The sequence below is a fragment of the Tinamus guttatus genome, unplaced genomic scaffold, assembly GCF_059628265.1.
Source record: "Tinamus guttatus ecotype Peru unplaced genomic scaffold, ASM5962826v1 Tinamus_guttatus_pri_ptg000652l, whole genome shotgun sequence".
Lineage (NCBI taxonomy): Eukaryota > Metazoa > Chordata > Aves > Tinamiformes > Tinamidae > Tinamus > Tinamus guttatus.
The window spans coordinates 2,054,352-2,070,354 of record NW_028289186.1 but is presented as its reverse complement, the minus strand read 5'-3'; the positions used below and the strand labels follow the sequence as shown (position 1 = coordinate 2,070,354).

Sequence of the window (16,003 nt, the reverse complement as noted above, 5' to 3'; positions counted from 1 at the left end):
TTGGAGCATACACTTTTTCCAGTGAAGATTAGAATATATTAGAATATATTCTTTCTGCTGAATTATTTTCTGAATCCTGGTGTTTAGTGCCTGTTGGGAGTTGTCAGTGTGCAAAAGATGGAGCCTGGGGGGTTCTTATAGTTTGCTTGAGACCCTGGAATAGGCAAAGATGCATTGGGATATCTGAAAAGAGGACTGACTTACAATTCTGATTTATGATTAAATCAAATTATCACTATGCCGTTTGCTAATAAATGGTTCTGGTCAAACAAGAAACAAACCCAGTGATTGTAACTTCTGAACTTCTGCTCTAGCAAATGCAAAAAGCTAAATGGAAGATCCTTATGGAAGTGGGTAATAAATTGTGGCCTTTTTCCCATATCTGGCAGAGCTTCGTGGCAGGAATATCAAGTCCTGCTTGTCTGAAGTGCTGTGAATAAGATGCACAAAACCCAGCGCTGCCTTTTGCCACGAGAGCAGATGCCTGGGAACGGGGCGGCCGCAGGGACGTTTCTGCAGCCTCAGCTCGGAGCCAGATTGATTTTCCTGGGAGAACAGTCAGCAACTTTGCTCGCCTTCCGAGTCCCTCGTAGTGTTTTTTCTTTCCTTGTCATAGTGGATGTCGGGTATAAAGGAGATTTATGTTACAAGGCAAAGTCTGAGCTGCTGTTGCATGAACAGGAGCTTTTCCTGCCCGGGAAAAGATGGGGAAGGGAAGCAGGTCCTGGTCCCCGTCCTGCCTTGATTCTCTGTACACCACAACTCTCAGCCCTGTTGGGAAGGGTAGGCAAAAGCATCTGGGTAAAATCATCTTCTCCATGGTGAACTGGTGGAAATAGAATTTCATTCACCCAAGAACGACAAATCTTACTACAATATCAAATAAGTCATTAGAACAGTAGCATTTCCAATGCTTCCTTAAACACTTAACTGTAAAAGGACGGTAAAAACTCTGAAAATAAGATATTTAAGGATCACTTGTTAGCGTATCTGCCTCGTTTGGAGCGCCCCGGGGTTGCATGCTGACTGAGTCCAAATCGATCCCTGTTTGCCAAATGCCATCGGAGACCTTCTCTGTCACTGCATGTTCCTCCCTTGCCTCTACAGGAGGAATCTCTGTGGAGGTTTGTGTCAAAGGCTGGTATTTGTGCAACTTTAGGCATTTGTGAGAGCACAGGGATGCCGTGTGGCTTTACCCAAAATACAGTGGCTTTTAATGAAAATAGCTGTTATCCAAGATAGAATTCTAATAGCATTTCCTCTTTTTCTTTCAGGGGGAAGTGTAATATCTCCCATTTCTCTGACATATTTGCTGCTAGAGAGTTTAAAGCCCGAGTGGATTCATTTTTCTACATACTGGGCTATAATCCAGAGACAAGGTAAGTGAAGTGACTTTTAAAGACAAACTTTACCACAAATCTGAGCCTGTAGGAACTGTTGAAGGGAAGGTAAAATCAAATATGATACTGATAGAAAGGGGTTGGGAGGGAATACGAAGGGGAAGCTGAAATGTTCCCTTTGAGTTTGTATAGAGGAAAAACTAACAATAAATGACAAAATTCTACAGTAAGTGATGACTTTCAGTTGCATTTTGGGGTAGATAATGCGCTACTATAAAGTCTCCTTTCAGATTTTTCTTTAACATTGCAAACATTAGTGAGAATTCTCAGCTGCCTCCTACTTCTTGCACAAAACATACCTATCTCCATTAAGCCATGTTGGGGTTTTGTTGACACAGACTTTCCATGTAATTTCTCAGAAGTTCTTGCTTGCATATGGAAATGCCCGTGTGGGCTCTTTTAGTAACAGTTCCTGCTTTAGGCAGGTATGTTCAACATGCCCTGGCATTTCATAGAGTTCTCTGAATCTGCTGCAGGGTTGTCCAGCCACTTTCCATCATCTGTGTTTGCAAAGGTGCTACTGGCCTGTCCCTTCATTATCTTGAAAGTCCAAGCACTTCTATTTTGTCATTTGGGTCGTTTTGGAAACACAGGATGCCTTGGAAATTCTAGCTGTTTTCCTTGTTAAGGCTTGAAGAATGTGCTGTCTAGGGGCCTGTTTTTATAGTAGTAGTAGCAGTAAAAGATTAATAACTCATCAGAGTGTTCAGCAAGGACTGTGCCCTCCAAGTTGCATTGTTTCTTTCAGCACAGAAAGCATAATTAGCTTGGGAAACTTGATTTGTAAAGATACTGTTGAGAATGAGCACAGTTTTAAGTGGGGATTAGATAGGCCTATAAAAAAATAAATATATCTATTGTTACACTGTAGATAAACAGGTTTCAATACAGATACAGATCTTCATGCTCTGGGGCATAGCCAAGCAGTGACTGCTTGCAGTTAGGGAGAACCTCCCTGTGTGGGCAGATCTCTGTAATTGCCTGTTTTGGAGGTTCCTGTGCCTTACACTGAAGTGTCCTAAACTCTAGTGTGGCTGAGGCAGGATATGAGGCCAGGAAGAGCTCCATGTTAAAACACATTCAACATTCAAACATATTAAAACATTCTTGTGACATTTGTGCTCTGCTGAAGCAGGCTGATAAGATGCTGCATCTGCCAGGTTGGTCACGATGCACCTTGCTGGGCATCCATCATAGGCGACCCCATATGTAACTTTGTCACTTGTGTTTATTGCGCTTTAATTCTGAGGGAGTGAGTTAAATGAGCTATTGGATTAGTGTTCCAGATCGGTGTTAAATGGATGACTTCTGTGAAATTCCATTTGTGTGGGTTAAAGTTACCAGTGCGGTTTTCAACCTACCGTCTGCACAGAAGTAGCAGTTGTTAATTCTTTTGGATATTAGAAAATCACTGAGCCTGAAATGATCAATGAAATGCGAAAGAGAAGCACTTAAAGTGGCCAGCTAATTGCTCAGAACAGCTAGCTCTCAAAATACGTGCTTTTCTTCATTTTCCTTCTGTTTTTTAAATGCTAGCTCTTGAGTCTGTGGCTTTTTTGGCTTGAGGAGCAAGGAAGGTTGTGACAACTGGGATATCTTTGTGTGCTTGGTGCACGCTTGGGCTGCCGAAATCCAGATCCCTTTGGCTTGCAGTGGAAGTATTGTGAAACACATCAGGAATTTGTCAATAAAAACAAAATTGCTAGCTTAGTCTGGAACTTTGTTTTTCCAGCGTAGTGGTTTGTTTCATGTGGAGGGGTGGAAAATAGTAGCTTGAAGTCATAGCGTGTTGGAGAAGAGGTTCGAAACGCTGCTGTGTGTGGTGGGTGGTAGGACATGATCTTGGAGCAAACACTCTCGGGCTGTAGATTGCATCCAGAAAGACATAATTTTACTGATGAATGCTGCTTTGTGTTGAGTGCAAGATACCCACGCTGAATTCATAGTTGTGTGTTTGCCTTTTAGCTTACTCTGTTGCTGAAGAAAACGTGCTGGTTTTTATGTTTGTTTCTTCGCTTTTTGGCCATGATTCTTAAACGCTCCCAGTGCAGTGGGAATCTGTTTTGTAGGTTTTTGTGTCTTCTATTTAAATGACAATAACAAAAAGAAACCCCCAAACCCTGCAGAGTACCCGAAACCCTGGTATGGTGGATCTACGATGACAGAATCGCGGAGCACCCAGAGTTGAAGGCAAATTCCACGTATTTTCAGTGTGAAAGCTTGCTTGGCTCTAGGTTTGGCCAGGGAAATATCAGCCGTGGTCCTGTTGATTGCTCTGGGGTCTCCTAGCAGTAGAACTTGCAGGTTTTTGGATAAGTTTTTTCTTTACAGAGCATGTTTTGTTCTCCAGGCTTTGGCGAATGATTACATGATACACTTGAGTAATTTGCGCATCACTGAGAAAATTCTCACGTTAGAATAAAAGCTTAGTTTTATAGATGCTGGGGTTTTATCACCTTGAATGGAGGGTTATTCAAGCTAGTAAGCAGAGCTGAAATATGTTCCTTGCTCCCAAGAGTGTGCATACATCCACTAAAGCATCTGACAAAGAACAGTCATCCTATGCGGAGTACTTAAAGATAATCAAGTAAAATCTTTGAGAGGTAAAACCTTTGGGTTCCACCAATGGCAGGATGAGACCCATGCTTTATCAGAAATGGAGTAGTTGCCTCGTATTTTAATAATTATATAAAAATCCACACCAAAATGGGCTTAGAGAAATGGATCTCTAACTCCTGGGGTTCTGCTTTCGGGCTGATACGGCACCAAAGTCGTTTGGGCCACATTACTCCGTGTCACAGCTCATCCCTGATCCAGAGCATAAAAGCTGAGGAAATTTTTTTCACATTGATATTGGTGATTCCGCTGAAGGAGGAGCAGGAAGGTGTTCTGTTTTGTGGGTTTTTTTTAACTTCTTTTAAAAATAGATATATTTTAATTTATTCTTTTAGATTTTTGAACATAATGCGCTAAGCGGTGGCAGGTTCCCCCCCCGAAAGCCCTTAATGCTGGAGCAGGAGGAGATTTTACCCTTGCCTGTGTCAGCAGCCAACAATTCTGCTCCCAACCCCATCGGTGACCAAACGGGCAGTGGAGCAGCTGCGGGGACGGGACAGGGACCGCTGGCCTTGTCCCGCTGCCCTGCATTGACTTCTCCTTTAAACGCTCCCACGGTGAGAGATAAATGAAGTATTTTGTGAGTCCGCTTGATACTTTACTGTTTAAGCGCGTTATTTTGTATTCAGGTGAATTGCAGTGCACTAAGGCGTGCAGGCTGGGAAGCTGGAGCAAGACGATTTTTTTTCCTTCTGAATAAACACGAGCTAGGCGGGGGGAGGAAAATAAGGGTGTTTTTGAGTGCGTTTTGCTGGGAGCAGCAGCGAGGCGGCGCGGGGCCGCGGCCCCCCCCGGTCGCCGTGGCGGCGCTGCGGGCGCTCTGTTTGCGGAAGCGCCGGGGCGACGGCGCGGCGCGCGTGCGGGAGCAGGGTCACAGCACATGCTCAGTGCCGCCGGGCCCAGGGCGAAGTTTGTGCGCGCTGCGTGCGGGCTGAGGTCACGGCACAAGCTCAGTGGCGGCTCGCCGAGGTCTCGCAGCCTGCATGTGCCTCCATTTTGAGCGGGGAGAGGGCAACGGGCCGAGGGGGAGCCGGTAACCGCCGCGGGGGCCGGGAATCCGCCGCGAGCCGCCGGAGCCCGGCGCCGTCATGGACGATCCGCTCGGCCCCTGCAGGTAGGCTGCCTCGCTCTGGGGTTTGTCACCAGGGTTTGTGGCTGCTGCGGGTGGCTCCTGCAGGGCTCCCGGCGTCGCTGCGGGTCTCGCGACGCTCTGCGACGGGGCGCGCAGCAAAACGCAGCTGCCTGCGCTTGTGGTTTTTTTTTTTTCCCCGTTCCCCCCCCTCTCCCGGTGGTGCAGGTTTGATTCCAGCGCTGTCCGCGTGCCGGGCGGGAGGCAGCTCCGCCGGGAGCCGCGGAGCAGCCGGCAGGACGCAGCCCTCGGGAAGCGCCGGGGCCTGCGGGACTCCGGGGACGACGGGTCGGGAAGGCCGGGGAGCAGCAGCCATTGGTTGCTCTGAGGGTGGGAGGTTCTGCTTATTTACTTGAGCAATGACAGTCCTGATGTTTAAGTATCTAAACCTCTATATATACATTACATATATTTGTATATATATATAGCAAGCCCAGTTCAGCTTGCTTGTCACCGTTGCATGCAGGAAACCCTTGTGCATGAAAACGTAGCAGTGCTGCCTTGTGCACACAGAAGCTTCTTACATGACAGCTGTGTGAGCTCTACCTGCATCTGTTTTACTGGGCAGCCAAATCTTTAGGCTTAGACTGGAATAACAGAGAGGACTGAATAAAACCGAGGGCTTTGGCTCTACAGTTTTGTGTAATAATGATGTGGTCGCTGCTGGCCGTGAGATCATATGGAAATAGATAAACTAGTCAGTGGCTGGTCACTGCTAATGATAAATTGGGAGAACTTTGGAGCTTTGGGCAGCCCTAGCCTTGGTTTTGCGGTACGTTCCTGCCCGCTGCAGGACGGGGGTCACTAGGGGCAGCCGGGCCCTGCGGTGCCGGGGGGCTCGTGGGGGACGTCACAGCTCTCGGTTGGTGCCTTTCACTCGGTGCAAAGTTGTCACCTTTGCACTGTGCTCCGCTGGGCCTGCCCTCCCGGCCGCCCTCGTCAAGAGGCCGAGGGGTGGGTGATGGATAAGGCCCTTTAATTTTCATCCTTATTAACATCATGTCTATATCTATAAGACATCTGAAATGTTGTTTCCCTTTCCCATGCCCTGTAATAGCTATGGAACATAAGACTTGTGAGCATTTGTGGCCAAAGCAAAGTAATGCTAAGGGTTATAGAGTGCAGTTCCCTTAAACTTCAATCTGTTGAATCACTCCGTAGTTGAAAGCTGTGTCTCTGTAGGCCTGGGCTTTGGAAACCTTCCTGTTGAAGGAGGCACTTCAGTGCAGGATAACAGCACAGTGCAAAATGAAGAAATGAAAACTCAGTTGTGATGGTTTTTTGAAAGTATCAGGTTAACTTAAATAGGAACAGGAGTGGGGGAGCGGAAACACCTGGGTCGGAGCAACCCCCAAACTGTGTGTCAGGCTAAAGTGTCACATCTGGCAAAGCAAAAACACCCCAGGAGGTGACACAGAGCTGCTGCCAGAGCAGTGTGTCCGGGAGGACACGGGGATGTGGGTGCTCCTGCTCCTGGTAGCGGCGGGCTGGGAAGTAGGACCCTCTGCTTGGGGTTTTGTTGCTTTGGGGGTTTCTCAGATCCGCAGCATTCCCGGTGCCGCTTCGCTGCGGTTCACTAAACTGTAATGAGCTGGAATTGGAGCTGTGTGTTTTTGGGTCAGCGTGGCAGCCGCGCGCTTGGCACTCGCTTTGTGCTTCCCATGCTTGGTGCTTAGCACCTTTGCACCCTGCAGATGCTGCTGGTGCATCTGCTGCCCAGGCCCTAGGAGCAGACCAGTGAGTCCAGCCAACACGGAGCTTCTTGGGGAAAACACAACTGCCAGGTTGCAGCCTGGTTTGGTTTCCTGAATGCCCTGTGCTTGTGCTGAGGAAATGGTGCTGATGGGGACTAACTAGTTCGCAGAATGGCTGTACCGTGATCAATTCCATTCTACCTTTAGAGAGGAAAACAATATCTTTAGGATTATGCAATCTTATTTCTGGAATATAAACCCGATGCAAAATGAAGCCAGTAAATACTAACGTTATCTTGGGAAAGCTTTTCCTGGTTTGGCTCCAACTTCTGCAGCTGCGGGACGTGGAGGGCGCCGAGGGTGCCGCTTCCTTCGCGGTCCCACTGCAGCCCGGCGGCAGGTTGGAGCTTGTACCGGCGGTGCAAACGCTGGTACATGTTTATTCCTCCTTGCTTTAGATTAAGCAATCACCAGAAACGTTCCCTTGTAAGTTTATTTGCCCTGAAGTTTTTTATTAAGGAAGCACAGGTTTGATCATCCACTTTGAGGACAAAATTGCATATGCTTTTTATTTTCGACTGTAATGCTCTGCATTATAACAGGTTATAAACCAAACTGCTAACCTGGTTAATGGCCGTCTTCTAATTTTACTTCCAGAGCATCAAAATATTTGTAAATTCTCCCCTTTTGTCCCTCTACCCTCCAAAAAAAAAGAAAAAGAAACATGGTACTGAGTCACTTGGCATATCCAAATTTTAGGTGGTAGGAAGTAACTGTTGGAACAATTTACCAAGCCATCTTTCAGTCTGGGGTTGAGGTATCTTCCTGATATAATGGAAGATAAGATGACTGAGTTGTTGTCTTGAAGCAAGAATTGCAGCTTTAGTTGCTCTTCTGCACAACGCTGTAGATTTTGGGGGGTTGTTGAAATGCCGGATGGCTGAATCTGACTGTTCCTTTTCTTCTTGAACTGCATAGTACAAAAAACACAACATGCCTAAAAATGCTATTGTTAAGCCTGCCTAAGGATCCGCTTGTGCCATGCAGTGGGAAGAAGTCCTGAATTTTGTGGCATGGCAAGTCCTGAATTTTGCTTTGTGGAGTGCATGGACTGATGTCCTACTAATTTGACCACTTAAATGTGCTGCCAGTCACACTTTGAGACCCCAACGAGCTCTTTTTTAACCAGCTGAGGTAGGAATGGAGTCATTTTCTCCTAATTTTGCTTCCCTAGCAATAGAGAAGACTGATCCTTGCGATATGTTTTTAAAACTGCTTGTGGAGAACTTCTCTATTTTTATATAAAATACTTTTAATACTTTTGATTGCGTGTGACTGATTGTCTTGCTGGTGCTAGTGACCTTTTTAACTACATCATAAATGGCAAGATTGCAGTTTGCCATCTGAGCTGACCATAAGGAAAGTTTCTTGTGAAGCTTGCTCCGTTTGTGTGCAGCCTGTACCTCCAAAGAATGACTTTTCTGTCCTTAAATGAAGCTAGATCTGTTTGGTTTGGGCATTTTTAGCAAGCCATCAGGGTTCTCCATAAGTTTCATAAATAAATCAGTATCTAGAAGTTGTGTTACAGGGTAGAATTCCATACATCAAATCTGCATATCCTAATTTTAGGGTTATTCCTTTGTTAACCTTTTGCCATGTAGAAATCTGACCTCTTTCCAACTATTTTTGCAGTTCAGAATCACTGTTCTGGTCATCCCTCAGGTCCCAGCTTGAGGCAGCCTTGTCCCCTCCTACAACCTCTATTCCAGGATGCCCAGAGTAACTTCTTACAGCGATAATGCTGCTGATTTACTTGCTGAAACTTTCTTTTGTCGCTGTCAAGTTGGTCTTGGTGATATTCATGTGTTGCAATGGAGTGTTTTTTGGAGAGCAGATTTCTAAAACCCCTTATGGAGAGTGCCGGAGAGGAGCAGCAAAACCAGAGTCAAGTTGTACCAGAGGGATTAAGCCCCTTTAAAGCCCCTTTTCTGCTGAAGCATCCACCTACTTCAATTACAAATGGCCTCAATATCCAGGGTCAAGGATGATGACGGAAAAGGCTGCTTGAAAAGGTAAATGCTGCCCTGTACATGCAGGGCATTTAGCACCTTGAGAGCAGCAGCAGCTACTTCTGTGCTCAAGCTGTAGCTGGTGGGCAGTGTTCAGAGGGGCAGTGACAAAATGCAGCCCGTGTGTCCCTTGCCGGGCGCCGCGGTGGCACCGCTGCCTTCGCCCCCTGTCTTGGGCGGGTTTTGCATGGGAAGAGCTGCAGTTACTGCATGGCACGTTCCTTGCTGAACCGGGGTCAAAGCAGAACGTGAATCGAGCAGTTTTGGGGTTTCTGAGGTGACACCTGGAGCGCTGATCCCTGACCTTGCAGGGTGGCCTCAGTGACCTCCCTGGAGGCCGCGTTGGCCGCCCAACCAAGAGCCAGTAAAGCAGGACCCGGCGGCCCTGGCTGCTGCCGCCTTCAGTCCTTGGTGCCGTCACCAAGATGGTTATCCACTAGTGTGGAAATGGTGCAAGCTGGGTGCACAGTAAAGGCCTCGCTCCCTTTTTCCCGCTCTCCGCCCCCCTCAGCAGCAGCTCAGCACCACCCTGCGCCTCCTCCTTCCTCATCCTCGCCCGCGCCGCTTTCCCCGCGGTGCCGCTCGGCACCTCCAGCCTCCCCATTGCTTCCGAACGGGAAGGACGACGCTCCCGGCATCCCGCGGCCCTCGGGAAGGAGCCGCTCGGGTGGCCCTGCCGCTCCGCAGGCCCCGGCCGCCCTCTCCTCTCCTCTCCGCCCGGGCCCTGTTTACGTCGCCGGATGCGCCGTTGCCGTGGCAACGGGTTACTTTTCAAAGGGAACATCTTGTCATTATATTTAATCCACTGCAGCTGAAGAGGCCTGAAATATTAAGTTGTTGTTGCTATGGATACTGCTTTGTTACATCAGTTTCTTTTGTGTCAGGTTTCATATTCGGCGTTGGCTCCTCTTTTTCCCTTTTCCCACAGAATAAACACCGAGCGCCTTTCCATTATTGCCGTAATTGCTTTCCACCAATATAATTGAGCTTAGACGTCTACAGAGAGGTTGAGTTTCCATAGCAAGAAATGTTCTTTCCATTTGCAGCCCCTTCCTGGGGAGGTGGAAACTCTCCACAAAGCGTTTGAGGGACTGGGTGCCCTTGCAGAGCATCAGCTCGGTGCCCTCGACGTGGCTGAAAGGGCTTTCTGTCCCCTCCACAAATATTATTTAATCCAGTCACTTCCTCTGGCCCGGGCACGTAACGGTAAATGGGTAATGAAAAGGTGCAGAGACCTGTTTTTCTCTTTACATTTAATTTACATTAAGAATAACATTTAAACAGCCTTATTTGTTTCCCGCAGCTAATTCCACATGGATGCAGTTAAGAGCATCAGTCCCAACCTGAGCTTTTCTCTCTTCTTTGCAATTATTTATAGGGCGCAGCAGCCTGTGCAGTTTTGATTCTTAAATAAAATGTCTTATTTGTCATGAACAGTGATATTTTGAATGCAGTTTGTTTTACTTACCATTCATTAATAGATCAATATTCACTTTAGTGCAGAGTTTTCTAGGTTTACATAAGCAGAGTTTTTAACCGTATAAAAGTGTTATCATTTCATATAACTTTTTTAATGGAAAACCTGAAGAGATCCTCCATTCCTTGTCACGAAACATTCTGACCACTCATAGTTCAAAAAAGTATCATAATATTTCACTTCAACTCTGTAAATATAAAACTTGTTTTCTAGTTCAGTCACTTCTTCTGTAACTTGAAGACAAGAGGATAGTGTCAGGTCATATCTTAGAGAAGTACCCATTAGGAGAGAGAAACATTTTGCCATGTTCTCATTCTTTTTGGAGACTTTTGGCACATTTATTTAGTGTAGATCTGCTTCCTAGGAAGGAAATGTTGTTTAGATGTTGGAAGGCAACAGCTGGGTTCTTGCAGAACCCGTTTTTATTCCTGTCTGGCAGGTCCTCCTGCTCTGTTCTCCTGGATAAAGCCCTTTCAGTGTCAATTGATGAAGTTTCTCACAGTGATGCATAACATTTTCAGAATTAGGAGCAAGATAAAGTTTAATTTGTTGTAAGTTTGTAGTGTACTTGGAAATTTGAGGTGGAAATGCCTATAAAAATGCAAATGACCCCCTCAGAAAACCTCAAGCAAACACCCTTGTACCTTCTAGTGATACCTTTGCAGCTTGAGTTGTCTGTTGCTGGTTTAGCACAGGGCCAACGGGCTTGATTTTGAGTTTTAAGGTTAAAGGAAATGATTTCTCTGCATCATCCTGCCGTGTTGACAGAAATCATAGGAAAGCCTCAAGGCAGCAACTTGCTTGTAGATGGATGTCACTATTTCTGCAACAGCAACTTGGAAAATTAATTCCAGTTTGCTGTTGCCAGATTAAAGGCCGCGTGTTGGGTTTTGGTGTGCACACTTTCTCACCAGTGTGTTGGGACTCGCGTAAATGTGAAACAAATCAATCAAATTCACTTCTGTGTCTTTTTAACCAAATATTGCAGGGCCTGTTTTCTTGTTTTTAGATTTTCCGTGCTTCCGTGATGCTCTCTGAGATCTTAGCAAATGAATAGCCCCAGCAATCATTCATTTAACTTCTTAACATGAGAGATAGCTAGTTTTGGATGTGATATCCAAAGTCACTTCACTGCTGTTTTTTTGTTAACTATGTTAAAATGGGCACTGAGTAGAATATTAGTATATTCTGGCTAAAAACATCACTTTATCTGGCTAAAAAGCCAGACATTGGAGGGGCTTCCTCTGCACGTAGCAGGTTTCGAGTTGGCCGAGTCCAGAGCATTGTAAGACCTGAAGGGTCTCGATTGGAGGTCAGGGTCGTTGGACTTGCTGTGTGGGATCTAACCAGCCAAAAAGGAGGTAGATGCACGTCCTGCCACCGCCTGCTGCGGGAGGACAAGTCCTGCCAGGGAATCACCCTCTTTTTGGGTTAAGCTCCCATGGGTCCTGTGGGTCTCTGCCATGGGCCACGTGTGCCGTTATACTCCTGATCTCATGTACATAAATATACATAAATATTTTAATGCATTCTTGCTTCTCTTCCACCTCCATTAGAAATGCAATAGTGAATCATGCAGAATTATCCTAAATGTTGTAATTCTTATTCTTTGCTGCTTTTTTTTTTTCTTTCTCCCCATGCTAGGAGGTTAAACAGTACCCAAGGTGAAATCAGAGTTGGACCCAGTCATCAGGTAAGGTTCATTTTGTTGTATTTTCATACCCAAAGGGCACATTGCAAACCACTTGATTTGTTGAAGGCCTACATAGATGTTTATATGTTTTAAGGGAGGATACAGGGCTTTTAAGTGTGTTGGTTTAATATAGTTGTCATTAATACAAGATGAGCTGTAAATTTGCCTTCCCTTTAGTGGTTGTCTGGTGTGAGCTCCGCAGTGTTGCATGTCCTGGTTGACCAGTCTTACCCTTGTACTTGGGCATGTTCTCTTCTAATTTTTGCATGCAAAATTGAGCTTGGGCAACCATGTCAGTTCAGCGTAGGAGTCATTGGATCCGTTGTGTATTTGCTCATTCAATAATTGCCTTAGAATGAAGGTGCTATTTATAAGTGGAGCAGTTCAGAGAGCCACTTTAATTTCAGAGCATTATAAAAATACCTTTCATGTCTGCTCTATGGAAGTAATTATATAGCTATCATATCTCATTTGTATTGTATTTTGCAGCAATTTTTAATGTAGTTTTCTTTTTACTTTCTGATCCTTTAAACATAGGACAAGTTTAGATTTTAAAGATGGGGCAACCTCAGTTTTATGATTTGATGGCTTTGAGAACCGGAGCTAATAAACGCTTGTTGAGGATATTTTGTCTTTAAAGGAAAAAAGTTTTTGGTAATTAAACTTCGATGATTCTTTTCATTAGTCATGATACAAATACTGTAAATGGTACCTCCAAAGCAACTTTCATCTCAGATTCCCATCTAATATTTTGGCAGGTATTAGTCACTTTGCTCTAAGGTGTAATTACCGGGTACTTTTATGGGGAGAAAAAAATAGGTACAAAGAAGGCCCACTAAATTAGGGCACATTTAACTTTTGATTGCTCAATATTTGAAACTTCTCTAGTGCTTTCACCTGCTGAGCATCCACATTCCTGACAGGTATCCTTGCTAAGAGGGTATATTCTCCTCTTGTTAATTAACATAAGGCGTAATCTTGAAAGATAGGGCAGCTCCTGCGTTTCGGCTGCAGTGGGAGGGTTGCAGGTCCTTTTCCTTTGTAGTCTCATCCAGCCTGTGGAAGGGTGACAATATCCCCGTCCATGGCTTTGCTGAGCTGCTTAATCCGCGTGTGGATTTGCTTCCCTCCACTCGCCTTGCTCAGCGGAAGGGATACGGAGCAGGTACAAAGTCACCCCCCCAGATCCTGCTCTTGGCTTCTCTTGGATGACAGTTACCTTCCTCTTCCTCTTCCTCAACCTGGATGTGCTCTGCAGAGTACAGGGCTATTTCGTGGCTGCCCTGAGTACATGGATGCTTCAAACTATTCCTTATCATAGCAGCTATGGACAGGAGCAAAGGTAAATGTCTTTTGGGGTCATGCTTGTTCTCAAAATTCTCAAGTGTATGAGGATGAGGGTGGTTAGTGGTCTCTGCTAGATGTTCTCCTAGGAGAACTTCTAACAAGTGAATGACCTCAGCATGTTCCTAGGGTGCAGAAGGATGAGTGCTGGTTACCAGCATGCCTAGCTCTCACAGAAATCTCGTCTTGGGGAGCTTTCTTCTTGGCTCTTTCTTGATGAAATTTCTCTGCTCTTGATGAGAATGTTGCTTATCCTTCCCCGGAAGGCTTGCTCAGTGACACACACGTTTTCCCAGGAAAGAAGTAAAATAAAGTACAGATTAAAGAGCAGGACATGAAAGACAGCTGAACCTGTGACTTGTAATTACTGGTTACGTATAAATGTTGCCTCTCAAATATGTTTAGTGTTGTAAGTATAGGAGGTAATTACAGGGCTTTTAAAAGCTGTTTCCGAAGAGGCTCTCAGCTATCTTATCCCACTGCAGTAGGTGACTAAAGATGCTAATTAAGTCTCTAGATACAGTCTGATGCTCATCCGAGTTTGAACTCGGAGTTCCTCTCATGGAGCGCTCTCGCTTTCAGGAATTTTCTTTGGGGTTTTAGTAATTTAGGGAGGACTTTGTAAACTAAATGTGTGGGTTTTGGCTACAGAATTGAAATGCAGCACAACTCCTGAGCTAGCCACGTTCTTGCCTCTTTGAGGGTAAGTTGCCCCACAGTATTTGACTTCTGCGTAATACAGGGCTATGTTAAGCCCAGTAAAATGGTTTAATTCTAAGCCGTGGTGCTTCTAGGGAGCTGATTATGCTTGGTGTGTGTATATACAGAAGGGCTTTATACTGGTGCCTGAACCTTCCTAGTTTCCCATAAACTTCTGAAATGTGGGTTAAATCCCTTCACGAGCTGTTGGCAAGGACCTGCTCCCAGCAAGATGGTAAATCCTAGGGAATGCAGACCTTAACCACGCTTGTCCCTGCTTACTGTTCCTTTCTCCTAGGCCAAACTTCCCGATCTGCAGCCGTTCCCTTCGCCGGACGGAGACACCGTGACCCAGCACGAGGAGCTTGTGTGGATGCCAGGAGTCAATGACTGCGACCTGCTCATGTACCTTAGGGCAGCCAGGTAATTAGAGCCAAGGCAGCCCCAACAACTCCAAAAGGCCCTTTAGAAAAAGGGGCAGACACCCTTGTGCTGTGGTCACCCCTCCGTGCTCTGCCCCAGTCTAGCATGGATGTCAGAGACACACTGAAACAGTTTGTTATGAGGATGCTCTGGTTTGATGTCAGGCCACCGCAGAGCATCTCCACTGGCTGCTCCTCTGGTGTTGAAAACACAAAGCCAGTAGCATGTGCTAGCACAAAGATAAAAATGCTGAGGGTGTTTTGGATAAAAGGGGCAGTGACTGCTGTGGGTGGATTAACCTGGAAAGCACAAGATTCCTGCAAGGACGTAATATTTCTCCTTAATGAGCTGTAGTTTGTATTTGAGGTTCATAGAGATTTCCCGTGTGCCTGGTAGGTTAATCAGAAAAAGAAATACCCAGGATCTGTACTAGTGGGTGTTGTAGCCCTTTGGGAGTAAATAAGCACTTCTGGTTTGCAAAAAAATGCTGTTTGTGTATTGTATGTGTGCATTTTATGTATTGTATGTGTACATCAAACAGACTGAAGCATTTAAACTTGGGGTTTTATTCTTTTTCTTCCTCAAACTATAAAGGAGCATGGCAGCTTTTGCAGGCATGTGTGATGGGGGTTCCACAGAAGATGGCTGTGTCGCAGCCTCCCGTGATGACACTACACTTAATGCACTCAATACAGTAAGTATCTGGAACTACCGTATGGAAAAACAGCCTCTGTCTTTATTTCTGAACTACTAAGGGCATATAGAGCCCATAAAATATTTAGCAGATAAAATAGGTTTGTGGAATCACAGCCTGGCTCCAGCGGTCGCCTAAGGTGTCATAACTTTACATCCATCTCCTCTAAGTTATAAAAATGCCAAGCTGCAGAGCTTCAGCGCCAAGTTCCAGGGAGATGGCTAAGAACTGAGGGAATGTTCTGCAGAGGAGGCAGCTCCAGGGAAACCTGCCAGCCCAAAAGGTCAGCGACTCCCCGGCCACCTCACCTGGCCGTGGGGCTTCTCGTTCAGTTATTTCATACAACAGTTATTTCATACGAGGAGAATCTCCTGCCATGCTCCTCTCAGATGCATAGTGTCACGGATATGGAAATAGCACTCTGGATTTTTCCCACACACAATCCAGTCTTCATTATTATTTATATTTTGATGCATGTATGACCAATTATCTCTTGCATAAACATAATATATTTTTAAATATAGTAGGATGAGCCCTTGTTTTAAAATCCAGAGGCATGTGAATGTTTCCTTACTTAAAATTCATGAATGTTTTACAGTTACGTCTACATATTGAGAGTCTGTGTAAATTATTCCAGTTTCTATTATACCAGTACTTTTGATACAATCTTTTTGTTGCATTTGTTTTAAAATGCTGTGAGCTCTTACATTAGATTTTTTTTTGCAAAACAGTTAAGGGAGAGACATTATAAAACTGGATTTTGTA

General features: G+C 45.4%; 1 protein-coding gene across 4 annotated transcripts in view; it reads left to right on the top strand.

Moving 5' to 3' along the window:
- Nucleotides 1–16,003, top strand: part of RERE (arginine-glutamic acid dipeptide repeats) — a 166,538-nt gene that overhangs the window by 88,162 nt on the left and 62,373 nt on the right. For all 4 annotated transcript variants that reach the window (XM_088536182.1, XM_088536184.1, XM_088536183.1 and 1 more), the window contains 4 exons: nucleotides 1,275–1,379; nucleotides 12,030–12,078; nucleotides 14,420–14,544; nucleotides 15,139–15,238. In XM_088536182.1, coding sequence (XP_088392308.1) covers nucleotides 1,275–1,379; nucleotides 12,030–12,078; nucleotides 14,420–14,544; nucleotides 15,139–15,238 — 379 coding nt within the window. The remainder of the gene's footprint in view (nucleotides 1–1,274; nucleotides 1,380–12,029; nucleotides 12,079–14,419; nucleotides 14,545–15,138; nucleotides 15,239–16,003) is intronic.